Source organism: Pseudopipra pipra, chromosome 13 (genome assembly GCF_036250125.1).
Source record: "Pseudopipra pipra isolate bDixPip1 chromosome 13, bDixPip1.hap1, whole genome shotgun sequence".
NCBI classification, from domain to species: Eukaryota; Metazoa; Chordata; class Aves; order Passeriformes; family Pipridae; genus Pseudopipra; species Pseudopipra pipra.
In genome coordinates, this window is record NC_087561.1 from 1972964 (window position 1) to 1998941 (window position 25978).

At 49.5% G+C, this 25978-nt stretch overlaps 1 protein-coding gene across 2 annotated transcripts in view; it reads right to left on the bottom strand.

Moving 5' to 3' along the window:
- The window catches only part of GABRQ (gamma-aminobutyric acid type A receptor subunit theta), a 71280-nt gene that overhangs the window by 7734 nt on the left and 37568 nt on the right, over positions 1-25978 (bottom strand). For both annotated transcript variants that reach the window (XM_064669576.1, XM_064669575.1), the window contains exons 4-5: positions 15687-15907; positions 2764-2846 (exon numbers count right to left, since the gene is read on the bottom strand). In XM_064669576.1, the coding sequence (XP_064525646.1) occupies positions 2764-2846; positions 15687-15907 (304 nt within the window). The remainder of the gene's footprint in view (positions 1-2763; positions 2847-15686; positions 15908-25978) is intronic.

Below are 25978 nucleotides of genomic sequence, written 5' to 3' on the forward strand. Positions count from 1 at the left end.
TGATCTCAGAGCTGACCCTGCCTTGAGCTGCAGGTTGGACTAGAGACCTCCCGAGGTCTCTTCCCAAACTGAATTATTTGATGACGGTGCAGTCTCCAAGCCCACATCCTGTGCTCTCAGTCATTACCACGCTTATTCATGGGTGCTAAAAAAATAAAACCAATCTTCCAAATGCCATGCCACATCTGCTTCTGATGTAAATCAGCTAAGCCAGGGCTCCACCTCTTCTCCCAGCTGGCACGCTCCTGCTCCCACAGCAGTAAGTGCTAAAGCCCCCACACCCATGAGCCCACCCTCAGGTTTATCCTCTCATCTGCTCAGTACCCAAGCTCTGTGCACAGGAACTGATGTTTGCATCTGGATGCAGCATCTCTCCCAGAGCACTCAGACCCAGGGTAGGAAGCAGCAAGAAACAGCCAAGTCCCCCACTCCTCCCCGTGGCTGATTCCAGCAGCTCCAACACTCTCACAGCTAAAAACACTGCATGCAATTTTACATTCGAATTCATCTGGCTCCGACTTTCAGGCTCTGATAGTTGCTCTGAATTTCTCCAGGAGGTTCCCAAGCCCTTTCCACCCAGCGCTCCCCCTCTGCAGAGGTGCACCCAGCCTGTAAACAATCCACCTCTCCACCTCCTTTGCAGTAAACAAACCAGACTGAGCTATCGAGGTTTCTCGCTGCAAAACATCCGCTCTAGCCCTTGAACCACTTTTTAGCATCTTTCCTCAAACTCTCCCAATTTGCCAACTTCCTTTCAAAATTCTGGAACCCAAATACAGACAGAGCCCTTTTCCCCTCTCTCACCAGCAACGAGGCCAGTGGATTCTCTGCTCTGCCCCACGGCTCCCCTGGTTTATACAAGCCAGGCTCACTCACTCCAGCCCTTTTTGCCAGAGCCCTGCCACGACCCCTCCTGCCCTGGTGCCCAGGGCTCCCGGCCCTCCAGCACCTCCCCTGGTTGGTGCCCACGAGAGTCCAAGCCCCTGGGGATGGCAGCCTGGCCCTGCACTCCCACACCTGGACCTCTGCATTCATCAGCACTCGAACACATTCCGGACGGATTCAAACCAGGAAGGATTCAAACGTGCAGCGAGCCAGCCCCGCACGCTGCTGTCCTCATCATCCACAAATTTAACAGCAGTGACTTCAAATTTACTTCCTGAGCAGCAACGCAAATGTCAAATTACGGTAACTAATTTTAGGAGGTTTTGCAGTTTAACCAGCTCTGTTCCATTTATTTGCTGACCTGCTGGTATCGGGTACCAATTTTTTGTATTTTTATTTTTTATTACGGCGTTATGCAATGTGAAATCAAACGTGTTTTTTTTCGGGAAGCCATTTTTCAAAAGTGTTTCAAAAGGGAAAGGTTGTTCGGTCTAAAAATAAAGGCTTTGCTTTGATTTCTAGCTTTAAAAAGAAAACCAAATTTCCATTTTCCTTTTTAAAAGGTAAATGAACTTTCACAAAGACAAGTCGTTTCAATCTGAAATATCAAAAAGTATTGATATGACATCCTAAAATGTCAGATTAACAGCCTGTTTGCAGCCTGCCTCATCAGGTTTTTGTTGAATCCCGGTGCACAGATGGGCAGGGGTACAGGGGGTGAGGGCTATTTTTGGGGTGGATGGATGGGATCAACAGGCAGTACCAGCACTGGCTTTTCTCCTGCAGGGAAGTGCCTCGAGCTGCTGTGGGGCAGGAGACCCCATCTGCCTGCTGCTGCTTCACAAACCCAGCAGCCCTGCACCACACAAAGGCTATTTCTCTGAGGTTTGGGTTGGTTTTCTTTTCAATATACTTCAAGGTTTAATCCGGCCATAAGACCACCATTATTCCAGAGTTGTGTGGTCTTGGAAGCAAAGAAAATGGAGCCCTGCAGGTTTCAAATGTGCAAGTAAAAGACAAAAGCTCTGAGGAAGGAAGCAACTGAATCTCTTCATCTCTGCCTGGATCTCAGGAATATTGTAAGGAATCGTAGCTTCAACTAACAAATTGGCTTGACATGACCCATTAAGAACAAAATCGCAACACGGGGAACTGTGGGTAATTCTCTGCCTTCTGTTTTCTTGGTTGTACTGTAAACCATTCTCAAAATGCTAAGGAGTGCCAGGAATGACATGACATGGCATTAGTGCCTCCAGCAGGACCTGATTTCCATCCCATTACCCGCCACGCCAAGCGCTGCGGTGGCAGCACATCCCGAGGCCCAGGCACGGGCAGGATGGGCACCTTCCCACTGTGGGTGCTGTGGGACCTCCAGGGTGGGAAAAGCAATTTCCTGAGAATCACCACTGAAGGTGCATCATCATTAACTGTGAGATCTGCTGCTCTGGACCACTCCTGGAGGGATGCTGCAGTGCATTTGTATGAGGGAGAGCTGGACCTCCTCTGCCAGTGCAGTTGGGAGAGGATTTCCGTGGGAGTCAAGGGAAGATCCAGGCAGGGAGGGACTGTGGGAGGGCTCGGGTCCTGCTTCCCACACAAAATAGAGCCAGCCTCGAGTGAGGACAGGTTCCCAGGGCTTCCTCAGGGCGAGTCACTCCCGAGAGTGATTTTAACGCCCAGCCTGCTGCTGGAGCTACGTTTTCCCAGGCATTTCCCCCACGGGGTCCCCTCAGGATAAAGTTTGGATGAGGGAGCCTGGTCCTGCCCTAGGGAACATCCTCCAGGACGGGTGGCCCGTAAGGAGGCATCCCAAGAGCGGGAAGGTGTGGCTGGGGCGGGTGGCACAGGTGGCACGGCGCGGGCAGGAGGCATACGCACAGCTCTCGATCTCCAGCGTGCAGTTCTGCTGGTCCAGGGGGTACCTCCGCAGGTCCATCATGCAGGCGGCCGTGGTGGTGATCCTGAAAGGAGAACACAGAGGGGAAAAGAAGAAAAAAAAATCAGTTGTGTCTGGGTTTTTTACTTACCACAAAAAAAAAAAAAAAAAAAAAAAAAAAAAGGAGAAATGAAAGGCAGAAGCGAAAGTCAGGCAGCATTTGGGGCCGCTGTTTCCCTGGAAACCAGGGAGATCCGCGGTGGGAGGTGTGCAGGGCGGGGGGCTGGATGCGGCTCACCCCCAGCGGCACATGGCACAAACCCCCCGTGATCACGTCAGCGAGGCAGCGTCTCTATTAACCGGGTGGGGAGGGATTTGTGTTCCTCCTGTCTCTCCCTTGGGAGAGACAAAGAACCCGGGAGTAGGCAGAGCTAGGGCTGGGGGGGGGAAGAGGAGAGGCATGTCCGTATGTAAGAGGGAGACAGCAACGCGTGTCCGCGGAGCAGATGATGTATCGATTGAATCTCCCAGCAATGACCTGTGGAGAAGAATATCTGACCACATCATCACCCCCTTTCCTTCCCTAATTGCCCCAACGACCCTAATTGCAGCCCCCCCACTGTCCCCACTTTGGCACTGCCCCACCCAAAGCCCAGACCCCGCTGGCAGAGCCCCCCTGCTCCTGTGGGCTCACGGCTCCGGTCCCGGAGTCACTCGTGCGCAAATGATTGCGGGATCGAGATTCACTAAAGACACTGGGGGGGGTGTGCAGCCCCCTGGAAAATAAGTGTGGGGGGAGAATGAGGGTGGGTGTTGCCCTGGGGGTGTTGGAGCATGGGGTGGGGGCAGAGCAGCACAGTGGTGAGGGTCAGACAAGGCTGCAAGGAGGGTTTGTGTGTTGCATGTTGTACATGCAGGAGCATCGCTCTCCGGGATGGGGAATTTTGGGCTGGGATAGATAAGGCACAAGGGCACGAAGCAGGGACAGAGCTAACTCACCAGCCTGGCAACACCGCCCTGGAGCTGACAGGCTGCCCCTATTTCTCAAATATATTGCTCCCTCACCCCTTAATGCAGTTTTCTTCCTGTGCGATATATGTGTGCAGAGTGCTGGAGAGGGGGGAGAGATTGGTGCATTCTCCCCCTATTTTTTTCAATTAACCATCTGGAAGGCATTAATCAAGCTACACATTTTTTACTATGTAGGCATAACCAGTGAACTGTTAACAAGAAAGCTTCATCTTCTGAGCCCTGTGGCCTGGGAGAGAGAAAAGACAGGAAAAAAGGAAAAACAAGAAAGCAGAGAGAATGAGATGGCGAACCAGTGAGAAAGAAGGGGGGAAAAATAGAAAAAAACCCATCAATGGTAGAAAAAGAGACCAGAAAGGGGGAGGGAATGGGTGAAGCTGGACAGAAAATTGGAAATGGGAAGGGGGGAGGAAGAAGGTGGGGGAACAAGCACCCATGGGAGAGGGCTGCCCCAGGGGGGGTATCGGGGCAGGGGCTGTGGCAGGGCAGGCTGGTAGCCCTGCAGAGCTGCTGGCTCTTTAAGAAATCTCGTGTGCTAAATTTATCTTCTCTGCTGTCTGTGAAGTCTGTTTGTAGGAGATGAAGCCTTGAGGAGAGCCTTTGCCACTGCCTGCCGTGCTATAAATAGATCCGAAGAGACGAAGGGAATTTATATATATCCTCACTGGGTCTAGATACAACACTGCAACTGCCCTCTCTCCGAGCAGGGGGCCCAGGCGAGCTCTTAACCCTTTTATCTGTAATGCAGTTGGGGTGGAGGAGAAAGCTCAGAGGGGGAGAAGGATAACAGGACAAAAGCCACTTAAAAATTGCCACCACGGCTTTGGAACTGCATGCAGTGCTTTTACAGCCTCCCAGCTTGGCACCTCCAGGAGGGCAGCTGGAAACACAATGCCTCTCCCACCCTAATCCTCCTGGACTGGGGTAACAGGGCACAGGAGACAACGGTGGGGAGAGGGGTGGGAAGCAGATCCAAAGCACACCCAGGGGGAGCTGCAACCTTGCCAGGAAAGCCCAAGGTGGGAGGTGCAGAGTCCATCCTGGCCGGGCACTGAGAGCAAGGAGTCATGCACGGGGATGACTCATCCCCCGATGCCGCACACAGCCCTCACTATATATATTATACTGCACCCCTGGGAAATGGCAGCTACAAATGCGTTTTCCTGTTTTCCCTAAAGTGTGAGATGCAAAAAAAAACGTATTTAAATGAAAATTTTCCACCCCATTTGTGGACCCCGTGGGCTAAAAAACCTTTCCACGGCGCCCATCCCAAAATTGCAGCCTGGCTGGCTGAGTTGGCCACACAAAGGACATCCAGGGTTCCGCCTTTTGTGCTTGGAGAGGGACCCTCTGGCCAGGATTCGCTTATCACCTGCAGTGCTGGTTGGAGGTGCAGAGCGTGACACAGTGAGATATGGCCACCACACTCCATGCACCAAACCCTGCTCGCAGCAACAGCCAGCATAAATCCAGAGCCACTCCAGTGATTTTTGCAAGATCACACCAATTTGGATCAGCAGAGATTTACAGCAGGGCAGAATTTATCCCTGTTGATTCAAAAAGAAGAGAGCCATGGGACAGGTAGGACAGAAAGGAGAAAGACAAGATTAAGAGGACGTCTGTCCTCAAAAGCTGGATAATTTCCTTTTCCTTCTGATTAAAGGGTTGGTTTATCCACACCACACAGCTCAGCACCCTCCAGAGGTACCCCAGTGAGATGCAGGTCACAAACTCCTCGTGATCTGCCCAGGTAACGTGGCTTGGGCAGGTGAACATTGGAACCCTGTCAGGTTTGCTGTGTCTTTGAAGCAGAGGTAGCACAGCTCTCTGCGGCTCCTCCAGAGCATTTCAACTGCAGTGCCTGGCAAGCCCAGGAACGCCAGCAGCACAGGAGCACCTGGATGTGAGGGTCCTGAAGTGTAACAAGATTCAAGAGGCACCAGGTCCAGCTCAGGTCCTGTCTCTGGGCTTCCTAGAGCCTGATAAATCAGCCCAAACTTGCTTTATCACTTAGGATAAAGCAAGTGATATCCCAGAGAGGATGGGGGTGTTTCAATTTTTAGACTTCAGATCTTAAAAAGCATCCTGGACACCAGCTTCCCTTTGATATACCCTGCTCCAAGTCCATGGGTGTCCCACAGCATCCATCACCTGCCACTGTTGGTGCAATGCCCACCTGCAGCCTCTGAGGCTGACTCACCCTTCACCTGCTCCTAGAGAGGCCAACAAGAGCTTTCTCAAGCTCCTTTGGTGGCTGTCAACTATGGGCAGGTGGGACTCAAGAAGGGATGAAGAGGCTTCATGCACCTCTGGCAGTCAGAGGGGGATGTAAGCAAAACTCAGTCACCCCAGTGACCTTTTGGGGTCACAACATGTGCCATCTCTGGCTCAGAAGGACCAACCTTTGCCTCATGCTTTGATGGGTATAACTGTATTACCTTGATATTCTCTGAGCTGCTGGCTGAAGAGATGTGTTTGCTCATGGAAGACTGCATGGGGAGGACTGGATGGAGAGATGGATGGGGGGGATCCTGTCTCAACAGGGTTAACAGGCAATCAAAATAGAAGGAAAGTAAGAGGTGGAAAAATGAGGAGAGGATCAAAGAGTGATGAGAGCATGAGCACTGATGGGAGAGGTAGGAGGGGACCTGAGAGACAGAAGAGCAGATATGCAGGACAGGCCACCAGGGTGAGGGAACAGAGGAGAGGGATCAGGGAATGCAAGGAGTAAACCAGCCTGGGGAGGAAAAGCTGGAGAAGAATGAGAGGTTAAAAGACAGAAAGCAGAGGAGTGGATACTCACTCTGTGAGAAGGGAGATGAGGAGACAGAGAGCAAACCATCACCCTGTAAACAGCTCTAGACAGAGGCACTGCCTCCAGAAGACACAACCACAGTGAAAGGGAGCAGGGACCAGAGGGAACGCCAGGGAAGGATGCCACCTTCCCCCTGGCGTTAGCATGAGGCGCTGGCGCCCGGCCAGGCTGCATCTTCTCCCTCCCCCTCCTCCTCTCCCGCTTCTCTGCCCACCTCCCTCCCCGTTTAAATTCAGAAATTTGTGTGGTGTGAAATTTCCTCTGCTTTGACGGCGATTCATAGAGACACTGCCCGTGGAGGGGAGAGCCTGCGCCGGGCACGGGGAGCTCGCTGAGGCATCCACATCCACCCCCTTCCAGCTGCCGAGCCCGGCCACCCCCCCCCCCCCTCCAGCTCCAGCTCCCCTTCCCTCCCTCAGTCTCTGCCCACCCCACAGGCATCCGGCTCAGCCCCACCACAACCTTTACAGCTCCTTCCCCACATTCATCCCCTCGCCCTAATTGTTCCTCCTGAGGTCTGTAGGCAGTCGTGCTATCAAGTAGCCAAGTCCTCGCTGCCCTGCTGCCCCACTGCACAGCTGGCTGGCAAACAGTTCATCTGGGGGGAGAACGTGATGTGAAGAACCACTGTACATCTCAAAACAAATAAAAATAAAAAGGGGACATGTATGTGATGTTGAGCAGCTCTGGCAGGCCTGTGGGCTGATGGAGATCCCCTCCTCTGCCAGCATGGAGTGGGATCAAGCAGAAGCCAAAGCAACACCTCACTCTGGAGAGTGCCCTTCGCCCCCAGGAGAGGTAAAGACCAACTCTATGAAAACTGCCACGGAGCTCCAAGTCACACAGGGCTAGTTCTGGATCTCTGTTACAACAAGAAAAGCTGTGCCCACTTGAAGCTTGTGTGGACAAAGCAGAGACTGGCACAGAGAGGGTGATGCAGCCTCGACTGCTGCCCCTCTGCCTGCTCTGCTCCCCGAGCCTGGCAGCAGCACAGCCCCACCACAGCTGCAGCTCAAAAGGCACCACTCAAGCTCCTGCAAACCATCAGCCCTCCACAAATATTTCAGTTCCCTGACAAACACCACCAGCCATTTCATTCCCTCTCTGATCCTCCCCATCACTGTTTATTTATTAATGGCTTCTTCTGTCTTATTTAGAATGATTATATAAGTTCACAGACATAGAGCAGCTTTGAGCTCCAACCTGCCATTAAAACCTGATGTGGCCAAATGCCTTCTTTCCATCTCCTCCTTATCCTGTTGCTGGTTACCTTCAAGGGAGCTGCCCATTCAGCTCCTGCCCCAGTCAGATCTCCCTTTACCAAACTTCAGCTCTGAAGGCCCTCAGCCACCCATTCATTCTCCAGATCATCTCCAGTATGTTGGGAGAACCAAGCTCACCAGCCACAAGTGTAAGGGGTAAGAAATTACTTCCCCAAAATATGTTCTGTTTTAAAAGGAGCAAGTCCAGACTCTCTAAGGAGGACTGGATTGAAAAGAGGGGAGGACTATTATTACCTTTGAGACATGCCTAAAACAAAGGTGGTCCCTTAAGCTCATCCTCACAAAATAAACCACTGCACTGTCTGTATCATAACTTCATCTATACCAGCAAACTAAACATGCCTGGCACTGTTTTCTGAGGCCAACATCAACTGGTATGGAATGATCTTTGTCTACATTTAAATTCTTACCCCACAAAAAAAGGGTCTGGCTACAGGCAGAAAGCCTGTTGAGAATGGTCACCAGCCTCTGCTGTGCTCCAGCTGGGAAATACCTGACAGAATGTTTATAGACACAGAGCAAATCCAGAAAACAAACTGACTGTGTGGGACACTGAGGTTCAGTGTCCAGGAATATTCCCTGATACCTCTGGCTTCAAAAGGATGCTGACCAAAATTCAGTATGGATGAGAACAGGAGCACAGTGCAAATCCCCCCACCACTGCCTTTCTAAATCAAGGGGAAACACAGCCAAGAGTCACTTTACCCTATTTTACAGTCATGGATTAAGTGCCATTATGCAGGGACTAACACAAACACTCTCACAGCAAAAGATAAACATTTAAGTTGCTATTTGCAACTTTTTGGATTTCAGATCTCCTGAGAAGCTAAAGATGCTCCTGTCCCCTCGGGATACAGACTCCCAAAGCTCTCACCAGTTTGCAGCAATAAGGAGAAGGGATGGAAGCAGCTCAGGTTTCACAGGACTTAGGCAGGCTTGCCCCATGGGGCAAGTGAGACTCCCAGGGGAATTCTGGTGACTAAGAGGTAGAAAGAGAGGCAAAATTACTGTTTTGCTAAACATGGGAATAAAAGCAAAACTGAATTCTTATTCTCTACTCTACATTCTCAAAGTCAGCCATAAAAACGTGCTGGCAAATGTCACCTTCTGCCTGGCAGTAAGCACAAACTTTGAAGGGCCTGGAGGGATTTATAAGTCTGGTGAATTTTGCCATTCTTTTAACACAGTCTGATCTTTGCAAACTCCTGGAGGTCATGACTGAACCAAGAGCAAGGCAAGGATATGGAATATTTTCCCCTTGTGTATGTTTGCCTAAAACTGACTCCATAAACCTTGGCACAATCCTGCTAAGGTCACTGTTTCCAAAAGCACCTGTGCTTGCATAGACATCCTTTGATAAATAACAGTGTGCACTGCACTTAGATGGAAGAGGAAAAAAAAGCTTTTTCTAAACTAGTACTCAGGGTACCAGCCATCTAAATCAACCATTTTTCCACCCTGAGAGAGTACAAAGCAGAGTTGCCTTGACTGCAAGGTTTTGCTTTTCTGCCCCTTTATTCTATCCCAAATGCACTGTGTCTGGCCAGTCACCAAGTGGACTGGGAGACGAGAAAGTCCCTCATGGAACACCTTTAAAAAGAGTCATTTGTTATGGTTGCTTCAGATACCAGTGACCTGCACTTAACAAAGATATCTCCCTTCAGCAGCATCAGGCTGGGCTAAGCTGCATTAATAAAACAGCAACCCAAAACTTAAACCTGTGGGACGTGGCAAAGAATAGGCAAAGTCCAGGGATGGGCTTAGAGGAGTGGCTGGGATAGGACAAGCAGGAAGACTAAGAGGTGCTGCCAGGGTGAGCTGGGGGTTCAGAGCCAGCTGTGACACTGATCTGTCAGGAGACAGTGGATACTCCTTTGAGGTGGTGCAACCTTAAAAAACTCACTCACCACATCCTTGACCTCTATCTGTGCTAACAAACAAGTCAGACTTACAGGAGATGTAACACAGGCAGCAATTCAGCCAGACCCTGATGTTGCTTGTCTTTGTTCTTGCAACATTAAGGAAGGAGAAGCAGCTCTGGTTTGCTGCTTTACCCTGTTTGAGTGACCTCCAACTTCTTCCACAGCTTCCAAGATTATTCAGAAGTTCCGTATTATTAAACTTCCTTCCACTGTTTCCTGTTAAATCCCCGATCCTGATTCTAGGAGGCAAAAATAAGAGGAGGATCTTTCCTCAGCCTCAGCTGGGGAGCTGAGCTGGTAATTAAATCCTCATTTCCTCTCACCCACCTAACAAACTCTTCTCCAACCTCCACATCTTTGTGCTAAGGAGCTGGGCCAAGGCAGAGCTCTGTGGTGAGAGCAGGACAAGGTTGCAGAACTAGCTCCAAGGGGGTGGATGGATGGATATAAGTCCGACTCTTTGCACCCAAGCTGCCAAGGGAGAGATTTCTGTTGCCTTTGGCAAACCTGGGGAGGGAGCAGGGAGAGCTCCTAGAGACAGGGCAGAGCCTGATTAATCTCTCACATTTCCAGAGAAACCTCTCTCAGTGAGGGAAAGGGAAGCAAAAAAAAGAGGATTTATTCCCTTCTGGCCTGTGAGATGGGAAAAGAAAATTGCTCAGTGGTCTCGGTACAGAAAAAAAATCCTCAGTCTTAAAAACTCCTCCATCTAACCCATCAGGCCACCTTGTCTGCAGAAAATCACATAACACCCATGGAGAAAATGAGGACATGGCTGAAAACAGCTGGTTTCAAGTGAGACAGGAGCAGGAGAAACCTTTCTATAGACTGGAGAGCTAAATAACCCCAGGGTGGGACCTGGGGAGGGTAATGCTGACAGGGCTGGGTCCTGGTCAAGTGGCAGGTTGGAGATGGGGGCTATGAAGGAGCCCCCAGAGATGAGCTCCAGCAGGACCCTAGCCATGGGGAGCAGGCAGGGCAGCCCTGGAGGCTCTGACAGTGTGGGTGCAATGCTTGTCACAGGTCTGTCAACCTGCCCAGCCTCCCTGTGCAAGGTGAGCCAGAGGTGGTGCCCAGGAACGAGGTCTGGTCCACAAGTGGGTCAGCAGTAACTGGCTGCAATCAGAGACATCCCCCAGGAGCAGCTGACTGATGAGAACTCACCAAGAGAAGCAGAACTGAAGCACAGCCCAAGCAGACACAGCCAGCTCCTCTCAGTTTCAAACTGCAAACCTGGAGTTGTTTGAAGCGTGACCGTTCTCTCCCCCTTGCTTTAAGCACTGAACAGGTACTTACACTGATGAGGACAGCAGGGCTCTGCCTCCCCAGGCTCCCCACATGCCTTGGCACCTCTGCGTGCTCCCACACTGACTCATCTCCAAAACACACCTCGCTGCATCATCATGGACAGGGATACAACAACTGACAACACACATGCACACGTTTCCCACCAGCACTCCCACCTTCGCAGGAGGAGATCCCTCCTTCTCCCTGCACAGGATTCAGTCTCCATCATCAAATTCCTCTGCAGTTTTCCAGTTGCTCGGTTTACACTGCCTGGGCTCCTCGCCAGCCAGGCATCACATCTCGTTTGCTGTCCACCCTGCTCTGTGCCTGCTTCCCACCATCCCAGCTCCCCCTCGAGCTCAGGGATGCAGCCCGGGCTCCTCAAATCACCTGTTTTGCTGAAATCCAGTTTTGTCCCTAATTAGAACGAAATCAAATAGCTCCGAGATTTCCCTGAAGGGTTTTTAAAGCCGGTTTCAAATACGATTTCCAATTACCACCCGAGAATTTCAGCATTGTTACAGTTGTTTCTATTTTTAGGTCTCTGAAAACAGACAGCAAAATACTGGTGACATCAGCACTTGACCAGTGTCAACTTGTTTCACTACCAAATGGATGCTACATGGTCTAGAAAAGGAAATAAAAATCTCAGACTGTAATGTATAGCTTGTATGTGTGACAGTGTAAAGCTTATTGAATATTGTGGCAGGGGTGGACTAGACAGTCTCTGGAGGTCCAGAGAAAGCCTTGGCAATTCTTCATCTTAGACATCAGTACTGGTTCCAAAGCAGCTTGAAATAGTGAGGGAAATATTGAGATAAGTGAAACATTTTCTACAGAAAACTAGGAGCGAAGCATGGACATTCTCTGAAATGCTTTTTCTTAAGTGAAAAATTTCTCCCTAATTTTTTTATTTTTTTGCTTAAAATTTGATGAAACCAATGCAATTTCTGACCAAAAAAAACCCAAAAAACCACTAGGAGGAAAAATATATTAAATTCAGCCAGTGCTATCCAGCTTTTCCTCACTATTTTATCCACCTCCCTCCAATACCCAGTAGCTGACTGCTTTATCTTTGTGGGTAGCACCTTTAAGCCTCCCTTTATACTGCAGAATTTCCACAGCATTTTAGCACTTCCCTGTTTCATGCCACAGCTCTCCTGTGCTTCACTTTGCATTCCCACAAGGTGTTCACGGGCCAGGTGAGTTCAGGCACCTTCATGCCAGGTTACACCTTCTCCATCCTCCCATGCCACTGGGTGTTTGCAGAGGTAACGGTGCCCTCTGGGCTCAGTCTGGGCTCCAGGCCCCTCCTTGGCCCTGTGGGATTTGTGCCATCTGCCAGCCCGCTGGGGAAGGGGGTAGGGAACACCAGTCCTGCCTGCAGCCCCGCAGCATCCCGGCATCATCCCTGCTCAGGCATTCCTTTTGTTGGAGACCTGGCAACCAGCTTTTAATTTGAGCCCAGTGAGATTTAATTTTGGAGTAAGCTTTTGTATTGAGTGCTTTCCTGAGATGCAGCTACATCACATCTGCTGCACTCCCTTCAGCCCTTCATTTGCTAATTCTACCCAAACCAAGAACATGCTTTTCCGACACCCAGCTTTCACAGTGGGTCAAAGGGCTTCATTTACTCGTGCACACAAGTTATCTGGATCCTGATCTTGTTCTCCCTGAAGTCAGAAACAAAACACCCATTGACTTGGGTGCGAGCTGAGCTGGACCCTGGGATCTGATCCAGGGCTGGAGCCCGATCCTGCCAGTCCATGGAGCACTTGCTGAAGGCAGGGGCCTGCCAGGGTGCCATCCTCCCTGGTCTCTGACATCAGAGACTGCTGGAAAGAAAAATGACTGTGTTGTGCCACAAATAGCATGATTGAGTCACTTTGCTACAGGATCAGCTCAAAGGAGGGGGAAGTGGCTGGCGAGAAGGTAGCAGGAGAAGGAGCGGAGATGTGGGATCTTGCTCAGGGAAAAACAAACAGGCAAACAACAGAAAAGAAACAGGGATTTCCCCCTTTGGCCTTCTTCCATCAGGGTAACTCCATCTTATAAATTCTACCTCAAAATTCAAGACAAGAGCAGGCTTCAAAACACAGGGTGAACCTGCAGCTCCCTTCCTGTTTGGAGGACAAGACTGGGTGCATATTCACAAAGATGAAGGGAACACAGGTGAATATTCAGTGACTGTTTGCTTCCTTGCTTACATCTGCTCTGCACAAGGCTGTGTATTTTGGAATGGGATCACAGTTATTTGCACCCAGAAAACTGGACCTAGTATTTCTGTTTTCAGCAAAATTGCAGGTACAGGAGTCGGTACAGAAAGCAGCCCTAAAGAAACCATTGTCCACACCATTATGAACAAAGCTAGAGGGACTTCAAGCATTCAGGGCACCGGGGTTGTCCCCCAGTACTTTCAGATCCTGACCTGAGGTGTAGTTTGGGAACAGGAACTGCAGCTGCTCAGTGCTTCATTTTCACAACTGCCATTTCCTCCAGGGGCAAAAGAGCAGCTTCCAGGAAAACCAGCCAAAAGTTAAACCAACACAGGCAGCTCTTACTCTGGCCCTGGAAATAACGGGCAAACAGCTGTGATTTCCTTTCTTTTGGCCTGGATGCAATTTTCCCCATCTCAGCCTTTTACACAGGTCATTTGAGGGAGCTGAGCTCCCTCCCCTGCACTTCTGGGCCCTGTGGGAGGGGAGGGGAAGGGACAGGACAGTGCTCCAGGTGCTTGCACAGTGTCCCAGCCCCAGCCAGCTCGAGTGCAACCTCTCCAAGGACTTCCAGTGCCTGTCACCTGTGCTGCTGGGTTCACACCACTCATTATGTGAGCTGACTACACGGCAGCTGATAAAAATACACCAGCACTTCTTCTTCTTTTGCTGTGCAGGTGTGTGCAAAGATTTCCCACCAGCCTGGGGGAGGCAGCTCTGCACCCAGGTGGGCTGGCTCAGCAGCAAAGAGCTCAGCAGCACTCTTTGCCCCCTCCTTCCCACCAAGCTGAGTTTATACTCCTTACCTGCCCTTACTCGCACATCTCCCTGCCCAGCCTTCACTCCTGTCTTTGTACAAGATGGAAATTTGGGGCAGTGAGCTGTGGGAAGGCTGCAGCCTTTCCAGTGGGTCAGTAAACCTGGCTCAGGGCTCCCTGGCAGTATCAGCCAGACAACATCACCAGCCTAAGGCAGAGACATAAATGTACCTGTCCCAGGCAGGGAGAGGCACCACAGGGTCTGAGTCACGAAGCTGGGCTTGTTGCACCTTTTGCTGTCTCTGGGGGCCTGGAGCAAGAAGCATCCACTAACTGGAAGGGAAAAACAGTGCAGACATGAGTGCATGTACCACAGGCTGTCCCTCAGCACCAGCAGTCACTTCTGCTCTTTTGGCTTCCCAGGGCTCTGCTACAGGGAGAGCACAGAGCACGACCACCTTGCTGCCCTGGCAGGTTGAGGTCCTGGGCACCCTCCTGCTTTGCCATGCCCACACCCAGCCCTACCCTCTCCAGAACAGCCCAGCTACTTAAAGAGGAGGAAAACAATCACACAAGTCAGACTTTGCCACAAAACATGAAGCAGCAGAGGAGCTGACACTGTAAATGGGAAGGGGTGGGTGTAGGGGAAAGGTCCTTCCTCCCCCTTTTGCTGCAGTAAGCCCAGAGCTATCACAAACATTTGTAGTTGTGGAGGCAGGTCGAAAGAGCCAGCTGTGAATTTGAGTAGTTGAAAAAGGGGTAAAAACCCCCAAAACCAAAAAACAAACTACCACAACCAAACCAAACCAACAGCAGAAAAACCCAGACCCCAAACCAAAAAAATATTAGGAGAAAAGCAGACAAATACAGGGCTGGGAAAATCATTACCAGGGTTTCACTACAGCATTCCACAGTTGCAAATTCCCTTTTTAATCCTCTGCTACCTCCATTTAACTTTCTTACCTACTCTGGCCCCTTCACATAGCCAGATAACAGCCCAAACTTTGCTCCCTCCACCTCACACAACCACAGCAATTTCAAAGGCTTTGGACTTGCTTATGTCAATTTATTCCAGACACTATAAAAAGCCTTCTCACTGAAGACCATTACTATTAGACACCAACTTTCAAGCCTCAATTTTAAGAATTACTCTAGTAAACACACATTGTTTTTAACCATACAAAAACCTGTCTTCTATGACCAACTCAAAAATTACTCAAGTGATTTGACTCAAACGCTCCAGAAACTCGGCCTTAGACACAAAAGTAAGAAAGGCTCATCTCCATAGGCCAAACCCTCAGAAAATCACAGGCATCTGAAAAAGAGTGTTTCAAATGGCAGTGTTATGAAACATGAGTGACAGTGACCTGACACACCCAGAGCAGACTATTCCCATCTCCAGCATCCATCCCTGGCACCACAGGAAACGCCGGAGGCTCGAAGGAAACCCCCATTTCCAGCTTGGAGAAAGAACAGATAACACAGAACTTTGCAACACCTGAGTATCTTTTAGGCTTTTGGGTCCTTGCCTTGCCAGACTATCTTTGGAAATGGGGGAAGTTTAGATGAGGTTCCCTTTTGGACAGCAACCAACAGAGACTCCCCTCAGACTCACCTCAGGCCGTACAGGACAGTGCCGTCGGGATGGAGGCGAATCATGCGGTTCTTCACTGTCACCCCGTGCAGAAAGGACTTCTTGTCGTTCAGGAAGTAGGTGTCAGGCAGCCACAGCTGGTCAGCCACCCGGTTGTCTAGGGTCAGGTTGAGAGGAAGGTCGTTGTACGCCAGGCGTTTGTCCCGCCAGCTCTGCTGGAAGTACATGGTGATGGTGTAGTCCTGGGAGGGAAACATGAAAACATCACCCTGTGCCACTGTCACCCCACCCCTTCACTGCTGTGTTTGTGTTCATACCTCCACAGGGTCTTTATTTTTTGGAGGGGGGGTGTGCTGTGTTTGGTTCTGGGAAAACAGGAGCAAGCCTGAGCTCTGTAGGGGACAAAATGGCACTACCTGACTTCAGTCCAGCAGAACTGCATCCCACTCATGTCATCCCAGCCTACTGAGGGCTCGTCTACATAACCAGCAGTCATTTGGAGTGTGCACTAAAGGATGTCAACCAACAGCTACACAGCACCAAAGACTTCAAGGGTTCATCTCCCAGTGAAGTCCCACAAAGGTGTCTGGACCCCGGGCAGTTGTGCCCATCCACTGCTCGTTACCACACAGTTGGGAAAAGCCAATTCTGCTACCAGCAGAAGCTCAGGAGATTCCAAAGGGCACATGCAGAATCTTTCCTCGAGGCCAAAGTTTCAAAGTCAACCCAGGCCAGCCGTGACAAGCTATTAGCACTTGCCTTGTTACACGAGCTAAGCTGGGAATTCATTGTGATTCTCAGGAAGGGACATATGTGGAGGAAATCTGTTGTCAGTGGAGCATGATCCACTGGTAAAGGGGCAGTTCCCTGAAAAATTTCCCATAAATTTGGACATCAGAAGGAATTTCTTCATGGAGAGGTTTACTAAACAATGGAAAGGGCTGCCCAGAGAGGTGGTGGAGTCACCATCCCTGGAGGTGTTCAAGAAACGACTGGACATGGCACTAAGTTCTAGCTGACAAGGCAGTGATTGGCCAAAGGTTGGACTCCACGATCTTGGAGGTCTTTTCCAACCTAAGTGATCCTGTAACTCCTGAACCACACCCAGCTAGCACAATGCCACACATCTCCTGCTCCTCTCCTGTTCAACAGCAACAAGCTGGCACTTAAAATTGTTCCTAAGACAAGAGTTTTATAGAGGGCACGAGTTTGCTGCTCTGGAGCCCACAGCTGGAGTTCTGCAGGAACCATACTTGTGGCTGCACAGTAACAGCACTTCCAGGGGAAATCCAGAGGCCTCGGATCAGCTTGTTCAGAGGCACAGTATGGTGCCACATGCTAGAAGAAAAATTACTTATTCCCAGGTAAACAAGTAGTACAGGAAGGAGTCTTGTACACACTAATGCCAGGAAACATTCTCACAACAGCTCTTAAACAGGCTAGGAGCCAAGATTTTTGGGGTAAACCAGATAGCATTAAAATAGCAGGATGTCAATTAGGAAGTGGGCACAAGTCTTGTTGACAGTGACCTTACAGAAACCAGTGACTATTTCCCAAGTCCTAAAATAAAAAGCATTTTTGCAAAGGCATGCAAATGATCTAGAACAGGTGGGATCAGATGGTCTCTTCCAAAGCAGACACCTGCAGTGCTACAGGAATCCTCTTGACCACATGGATTTGCATGACAAGCATTTCAACTCTGCAAATTCCAGCTCTGTGCAAAAGGCTGATGAGGAACTTGCTCATGCACCAACATCTGGGCTGAGCACTGAGGCATCCTGCCTGCCTGTCTCCTCCCACTGACTTCACTCAAAGCCAGGTTTGATTAACACCTCCGAAAACAAGCTCAAAGAATCCCACATTATGGGTAATGGCAGCTTTTGGGTATCTAACTATGATTCAGAAATTGAGACCCACATGCATATCTGAAAGGTCACAGAGTAACTCTGTGGAGTACACCAGATACAGAAGCTATAGCTGTCACCTTCTGTGTTATCTTGAAAAGAACAAAAACACACTGACAGCTTTCTGGCCAAGGAACTGTTTTGTTTTGCTTTTTAAAGGACTGTAAACTCCTGCCTCAGAAGCCTCACAGTCCATCTCTCAGGGGCACAAACATTTTTGTTTTGGTCAAGACCTTGCAAAGGAAAATGTTGTGCCCAGAATCCCTTCCAGGGTGTTTGGACCTGCATTGCAGTGAGAGCACAGAGGAGCAGAGCACCCGAGTTCCTGGAGCCATTTACCCTCCTTGGTAACAGACTCATCCCCTGCCTGTGGGAAACTTGGCTACAGAGGCATCGTTTCCATTCTCCCCCTTTGAGAACTCCACCTGCACACCCTGCCAAGCTGCTTCACTGACCTGCATTTTCCTGGTCCTTGACAGAGCCCTGCAACACCTCACCCCTAACCAGGCCACCCCACTGTCACTGCAGGCTCCTGCCAGCCTTCAAGTAGCAGCAGACAAGAGGTGTTACTGATCTGCAGAAGGCAGAAAGGGCAAGCTGCTCACAAAGTGAACAATACACCTTCTAAACACATCTTCTGCACTCCCAGGATTGATGGGAACAGACCCAGAGGGGTGCAGAAACAAAAGCCTACGCCCCAGCCATCAGGCTGATGAGGTTCTCCAGGTACAGAGACCTTTCTGGGGAAGAAAAGCCAGCCCAGCCCAGGCCTGAGCTCTGTTCTCAAACCTTCCTGGGTTTCTCTGGGCAGCATCTTGGAAGCCTGGAGCACTTGATAATCATGGTTCCTGTAGTGCCTGAGATTTCCCTCAGCCTCTCTCTCTGCTGATTCCTGTGTTCCACTTGTTCTCCTGCTTTCCCTACCCCATCCCATCATTGAACAGTCAGCTTCAGAAAGAACATTTCCTCTCTCCCTGCTGGTCCAGTGATGGCCAGATCCCTTAGTTTGTCCCAGAAGCCTGGTACCCAAGTAGCTCACAAGCTGCACAGCTCCAATGCTGCCTCCAGCCCTTTTATTCACCACAGCATCCCTGTGCTGCCCTCCCTGCCTGGCAAGGCAGAGCCCATGGCCCAGCTGTGTGTGGGATGGCACTCAGCACCACAGCTCCCCTTCAGCCCCTCACAGAGCTCAGATGGCACCTGAGCCTGCTGGAAAAGCTGCTGGGAAGCTGCTCAGCACAGCCATCCCTGTGGGACCCCTCTCCACATGCCCCTGCTCTGTCTGCTCTGCTGAGCAGTCCCATGCAAGCTGCCAGTCCCAGCCCCCTCCCCATCCCCTGGTTTTGCAAAGGCTTTGCTCTCCCTCTCTCCCCTCCTTCTTCTGGGAGAGGCACACCAGGCAGGGGACAACATGTGGAGCTGGCAGGCAGTCCTTCTGCAGAGGTGCCTCCCTGTGAGCAGGGAGGACAGTTCACTCAGAGGGCCACAGAAGCACTGGAAAAGGAAGAGGAGCTCACCCAGGGGGCTCACATGTTGGAATGCCGGTGCATCCCACCAGCTGCTGAGGACAGGGCTAGAATCCATCTCTAGGCAAGAGGATACTGGTAATTACAGCCCTCCCTGGAACTCAGCAGAGACCCCAAACCAAAGATGATGCACATTGTGAAAGGCTGAAACATTTACATGACAGGGGCACGAATGGAGGAAGGTATTTCCTGTAGAACCCCAGAGGCAACAAATTCAGTCAAGCACACCCAGGGATTCCCTAGGTTCTCAGAGGACAGGGTAGATAAGGGAACAGCAGCAGAGACACAGCAAGAAGGGAAATAAGCTGGTGGTATTAGTGTGAATTCAAGAATGAATTTCCACTGGCTCATACTCCAGACACCTTTAACATCTCTGAGCCCCTTTGGAGTGAAATGCTCACCTATCCTTAGAAAACTAACCTGGACTTGTCCTGGACCCTTCCCCACCTGTGTTGGGTCTGTGCAGTTCCAGGGCAGACACAAACCCACTGTCACAGGAGAACAAAGCTGCCTCTTGGAGGAGAAGTGTCCCAGGTGAAGATGCCAGATCTGAGCCTAACGGGAACAAATCCACTTGTGCAGAGGAAGACAAAGTTTAAGGAGGCCAAGGCAGTGAGAGGACATGTGAATCCAGGAAAGGGGATTAACAGAGGAGAGGAGTCACTTCTGGCGTGGTGAGCACAGGTTGGCTGCCCCTGGAGCAGTAACAGATTGGAGGGCAGGAGACAGCAGATACTATTTGAAGCCACCACAACCCAGGTGAGGACAGGGCCAGACCACCAAGGGACACAACACTTGAGGGAGTCAGTTCAGGGTGGGAACCTGAACTTTCTGGTCCACAGATCAAAGAACAGCAAGAGGTAGAGCAGGACCAGTTAAGGCACCACAGCAACAGGACAGCCTTCTGCAGGCAGCAGCTTCAGTCTGGAACTAGAAAGCCACGCAAGGATTCCTCCTCTGCCTGCAGTGACACCCTGTCAGAGCCCTGGGGCTCGGGGCTGCCCTTTGGGGGACAGCAGCACGTGTCCCTTTGTGCTCACTGCAGGGAGGTGAGGGCACAAAACAAAGGAGCCCCCCTTCCTCAGAGAGAAATTACCTTCTCCTGCAGCCTTGTGCCAGCATGCAGAACACAAACATGGTGTGTGTCCCAAGTGCTACTCTTAAAAATGTGTCTGTGCTGATTTTGGAGACACGGTTGTACTGTGGCAGACCAAAAGTTTTTCTACATTAGTATCCTGTCTCCAGCAACAGTAGAGAGAACATCAGGGAAGAATATAAACAAAACAGTCTTTGTTGTGATATTCAATTCTCCAGCTCTTTGAGACTTAAGGATCTCCCCAGGCAGAGCTGGTACCTTCTTAATTGAAGATATTCAGCTTCTCTTATGAGTTTGTCTTATTTTTCAGCCTTTGGCATCTTCAATCTTGTGGTAGTGAGTTCCACAGTTTAGTTCTTCACTATATTTACATCACTTTAAACCAGGTACAGATCAGTCTTTATCTTTTCTGATTCCCTGTAGTGCTTGTATTAAAAGTAAGTAAACAATCATAACCTTGTATTACTCAGGCTTACAGGGTCCCATCCCCTTTTAGACACTTCAGGGTTACTCAACAGGACACAAATAACAACAGACACTCTCAAAAGCAGTTGAAAGGCTCTGATGGAGGCAGGAGGCAACAAGGAGGGAAAACTGTTGCATGAGTTAAACAGAGCAGGGATATATGATGACAGTATCTGACATTCAGCAACGGGTTGTTGCACAAGAACAGACTGAAGGCAAGGTAAGGGAAATAACTTTCCATGGAGCCTGTGGAATTTGATGTTACAAAAGCACGAAGTCAGGAGCATAACAGCATTTTGGAAGGTCTAAGCATCAATGTGGGAAATACAGTCCAATTCATCACAGGAAGGGACTAATAGGAAAGAATTGCCCAAGGACACTGAGCCTGCTGCTGCAAGGCCAAAGTTCCACCCTCTTCTATCTCCCAACAGAACTCCCAGGCAGCTGCTTCCTAAACCCTCAGCACAACTCCCAGGAGACACAGATCACAGGTGAGTTGGGTCAAAGTATTTTCCTTTGTGCTGTGACCTGGAGAATCCTCTGCACTAAACCAGTCCAGAGACAGGAGTGTGCATGCTCATTAGGGGCTACATTAGACTCAAAAGCCAGGATCAGAAAGGGAAGGAATAATGTATGTAAAAGAGTCAAACATTTTCTCAGAATACAGTATTTCTGGCAATATGGATGTTTCCCGTGAAGGTGACTATTCCAGGCCAGTGGAGGTTGCATTTCCCCAAGCATTGTAAGGTGCTGGAAGCAGTAACTTCTCTGCAGGGGAGAGAGTTCACTGCTCTTCTGCTGCTGCAGGACTCTGGGCATGAGGGATAAAGGAGATTCTGCAACTCACCTCTAGCACTGGCTGCGCAACTTGACTTTTTTTCCCCTCATTTCCCCTCAACCCTGACTTTGATAAAGCACCTCCTTTTGGAGAGGCAACCAAATAAAAGTCTTTCCCTATATAAGCAAATGACATATGGTCTCCTTGTCCAAGATCACAAAAGAACATTAGGAAAGCCAAGATGCTCCAGAAAGAGGGAGAAAAATGGAACATCTGACTTAGTAAAAACCAAGCTGCCACTGCCAGAGACTAATGAACAGTTTGCTGGCTTCAACTTCTTTGATGATTAAACACCATCTCCTGTTCCCGTCATTCTTGGGAAAGAAATTAAAGGACAAAGTAGTCCTCAAGTATGTTCCATTTGAAGGAGGGGGTAGGGGAATAATAGGAATTATTTTGAAGGGGAGAAGGCAGGATCTGCCTGCAGTCAGTTGCAAAGAACTGGAGCAGTGTAAAACATCCAGGGGAATACAGGAAGGACAGAGCACAGTGGCCACAGTTCTCCTTTAGCAAGCTTGTGAAAGAAAACTACTTTGCCCTCCTAAGGGATTGTCCATTTCCAAACACATAAATGGATGCATCCCAGACCTTAACGAGCACCAGTTAACCTGACATCAGTAAATACCTGAGAACAGCCTTTCCAGCCCTAAGACAGCACAAAGTCTGTTCAGACTCTCACCTTTGCTTAGGGAAGGAGGCGGCAGCTTTTGTACCTCCTGTACTTTCCATGGGCACAGCACTCTGCCAAAACGCTGCTTTTAATTTCTGTTTTGCTGCTGGTGCCAGTGCTCAGTTTTACAAATCTGAAGTTTTGCGTGACAGCTGTTAGACATAAAGTGACAACCATCTCAGATGCTGCCCTCCTCCCTGCCTTAGCAGGTGAGAAAGACACAAATCTCTCTCCACTTTCCCTCTTTTTGAATAACAAGGTGTCAGCACTGACTCGGGAATTCGGAAGAGCACCTTCCACCTGCACTCCCTCTGTAAATAATGCCAGGAAGGACTGGCTTCCAGGGTACAGTCTATGCCCTTCTGTGCTGCAGGTCTTTGTGCTCTTGAACTCGTTTTCTTTAGGACCTGAGAAGTAGTTTGCATGGATATGTTCCCCTCACTAATCTGATCTACTTTTCTAGTAATTTGCATGTATTTAATTGCTGAATGCATGTCCAGAAACTGGGACAGGTATCAGTGACATCCTCAACAATTAGGGGGGTGTGAGGAAAGTGTGGCTTTGTTGCCCTATTTCTCTCCTGCCTTGCCCTATCCCTGCAGCACCTAGAGTGGTGCTGGTCCTGCAGGTGTAAGACAGAGGACATATCTAGGTGGCTGCTGAGCCAGGAGGGCATTGATCTGCCCATGACAAGGCCTTCAGACTCCTGAGCCTGTACATCAGTGCCCTGTTTGAGCAGGAGGCAGCACCACATGTCATCCTGCTTAACAGCCCCAGTCCTGCTGGAAGCAGAGGTCAAGAGGAAAAAGCCAGAACTGAAGGGCACAGGGATGAGCATCACCTGCTCTGTGAACACAGCCTGAACAGCAACCTTGCTCAGTGTTACAGGCAGCAATCCCAAAATCACCACCTGCAGCATGACATCTTCCTCGGGCAAGCTCTTGGAAAACAATGCCAGGCAGTTTCTATCCTTAAGCCATAAAATCTGTGAGCTAATTCACAACATACCTGCTGGGCTTCTCTCCTCACTTGCTTCCTCATGTGCTGGTAGCTGAGCAAAACCCAGAGCCCATTCCATCCCCAAAAAACAGCACTGTTTGATCTCCCTGTTTCTGCATTACCAGCTTGCACTCAAACCCCATCATAACTTGAGAAATTGTCTTTTCCAGAGAGCGGCCACTTCATGAGAAATGGCCAAATGCATTTTTGTTTCCTACAGCTTCCCATGCAAACAGAAAGGCACACCTGGGCCAGACACCCAACTAAGGGCAGAGAAGCCAGGCCATGCATTAAGTTCAGCAGGAGGCAGTACATGAGTTTGACCAGTTTTCAGGCAGAAAGTCAAAGTGGTGGTGCTTACATGATCTTCTCATACCCAGTGGGCTGGGAACTGGTAAGGACTCATTGTAACTCCAACAGAACTGGGAACAGGTCAGATGCTCACCCAAACAAGGAGGGAGCTCAGGCAGCAGGTCCCCAAGTAGGTAATTTCTTCCAGGAAAATAGCAAGTTAGAGGGATGACTGGCTTGGGATAGTGCAGGGGGGCAGTGAACTGACCCCCCCTCCATGAGAATGTGATGTCTGTCCTCCCAGGCATGACACAAGTTCCAGACACTGCAGGTAACATGGGTTCTGCCCTTTCCTAGAGATCCTTAAAGACTCATTCCTTGACGTTTTGCTAGTGCACCACATGTCTCCAAATGGCTGCTCCAAGCCTTCTCAATTCCCTTCTCTCCCTTCCCATGTTTACTTAAGGCAAAGTCTTCACTTAGCCCTCCTTGTTAATTCTCTGAACCTCTCTGTAGGAGAGCACAAGGTCACCCATTCCCACAGTGGGACACACACAAGCATTAACACAGTGTCCCTGTGGAGCCTCACAGTCATGACCAGGCTTTGCAGGGCTGAGAACGGGAGTCTGAGGACTTGCCTATATTACAACAATGCCTTCTGGTTTGATGTGCTGGGTAATTCAACACAGATTATGCTGCCATGGGCTTCTGCTGACCCCTGGCAGGGGACCATGGTGCTTCCAAAGGCCATCTTCACCTTCCATTGTCTGCCTGCACTCATCTAGTCCTCTACACTGCTGCCTTCCACGCACCTAGAGGCCACAGGACAGGGCTGCTGCCTGCATCCCACCCCTCTCCTCCCTTCTCCCAACTCATCTTTTCTCACCTTCCTGGCACCACCCTGGCTGCCTCACAGTACGTTGTTGCCATACACATATGGGCACATTTAATATCCAGCCATGAAAGCTCAAAAAACCATTTTTAATAATCACTTTGCATTTAATTAAACGTGCAACAACTAGCCTATTACAGTAAATTAAATTTAAGTGAGCCATTTGAACGGTGACTAGTGAAGGTATCAGTTTCTAAAGCCCTCAGAAGGATGGAGGAAGAAAACTGGATTATGTGAAGGGAAAGTTGATGCTGAAAGACAGGAGATGCTCTCTAAACCTTTTCCAGGGGTCTTCATCACCTCTGCATGTATCCCCAAAACCCTTCAAAGGGTCTTCACAGCCCCTCCATATATCTTCAAGGAATTCTCACCTTGTAGTGACATTTTTACCTTATACTGGCTGAGGTAAAGCTCATTTTAAAGTGGTTGCAACTCAATAGGGATTGTAGCAGGATCAACCTGGAAATGGAAAAAGGCGATTTCTCCAGAACATTCCCAGAACTCTTCACTCCTCTGGACCTTTTTTATATTTAAATAAAACATTCTCTTCACCATGACAATAGTTTTACTGGACAGTGATCCAGGCAGACTTTACCTCAAGCAGGAGAGATGGTCTCTACTAGTCAGTGTCTGTGTGGAAGACAATGGGAAAAAAGGCTGGAAGAATGGGGAATTAAAGCAGTTAAAGGGCTTGAAATCAGTTACTCTAGAAAACACCTCTGGGTACCAATTTCAGCTCACTTAATGCTAATTCTCTAGATGACTTTGGGTACTTTCACCAATGCTTCATTTTCCCTTATCTGTAAAAATCAGACCCTGATTTTAACTGACTAGCACCAACCCCAAGCTCCATGCTGCAGTTTGGGATCTCCACATCTCTAGGCAAGTGCTGTGTGTATAAACACAGGAATGAGTCTTTCCTTCCTGAGGAGAAAAAAAATTAAACAGAGCTTGTAATTCCCAGTGCAGTCAAGACCACCAGTACAGTTTGTGGCTGCATAGGTGGGGAACCACGTTATAAATGAAGCAATATTACTGCTTTACACAGCAAAATCAAATGCCATATATGCAGCTCTGGACATTGAAACCATGAGACTCTCTGCAACAATATCAAGGCACAGAGTGCTTTAAAGACACTGCTTTAACTTAGAGAAGGAATGTTTGCTACTTCAGGTTCTGAGAATTGCCAGAAAGATGTCATTTCCCAGGAGGCAGCCAGAGGCAAACACGTCCTTTAAATGATTTAAGACAACTAACATGTCCTGGGTGAAACAATCACCTCAACTAGGCTGGCACAGATTGGCTTGACCAAAAAGGTTAGAATGGTGTTTATTTCCTGCAGAAAGCAAAGTTTGATTGTGTAGGAAGGGTAACTGGGAGTAAGCAGATTAGATGGTGAAGCACAGAAGAGCAGAACATATTTCTGGCAACGGGGTCAAGTGTAGTCTCCTAAGCATAGAGGATGGAAGCCCTGGGGTTTGAAAAGCAAGGCCTACTTTTCAACAAGCTCAATCAAACTAGATGCAAACTATTGCACTTGAAAAACTCCTGCACCCAGAGACCCAGTTCTGTATCTGGGGTGACTGTTTCTACATGGGAACATTCTGCACAGCTGTGTCTGCAGCCTCTGAG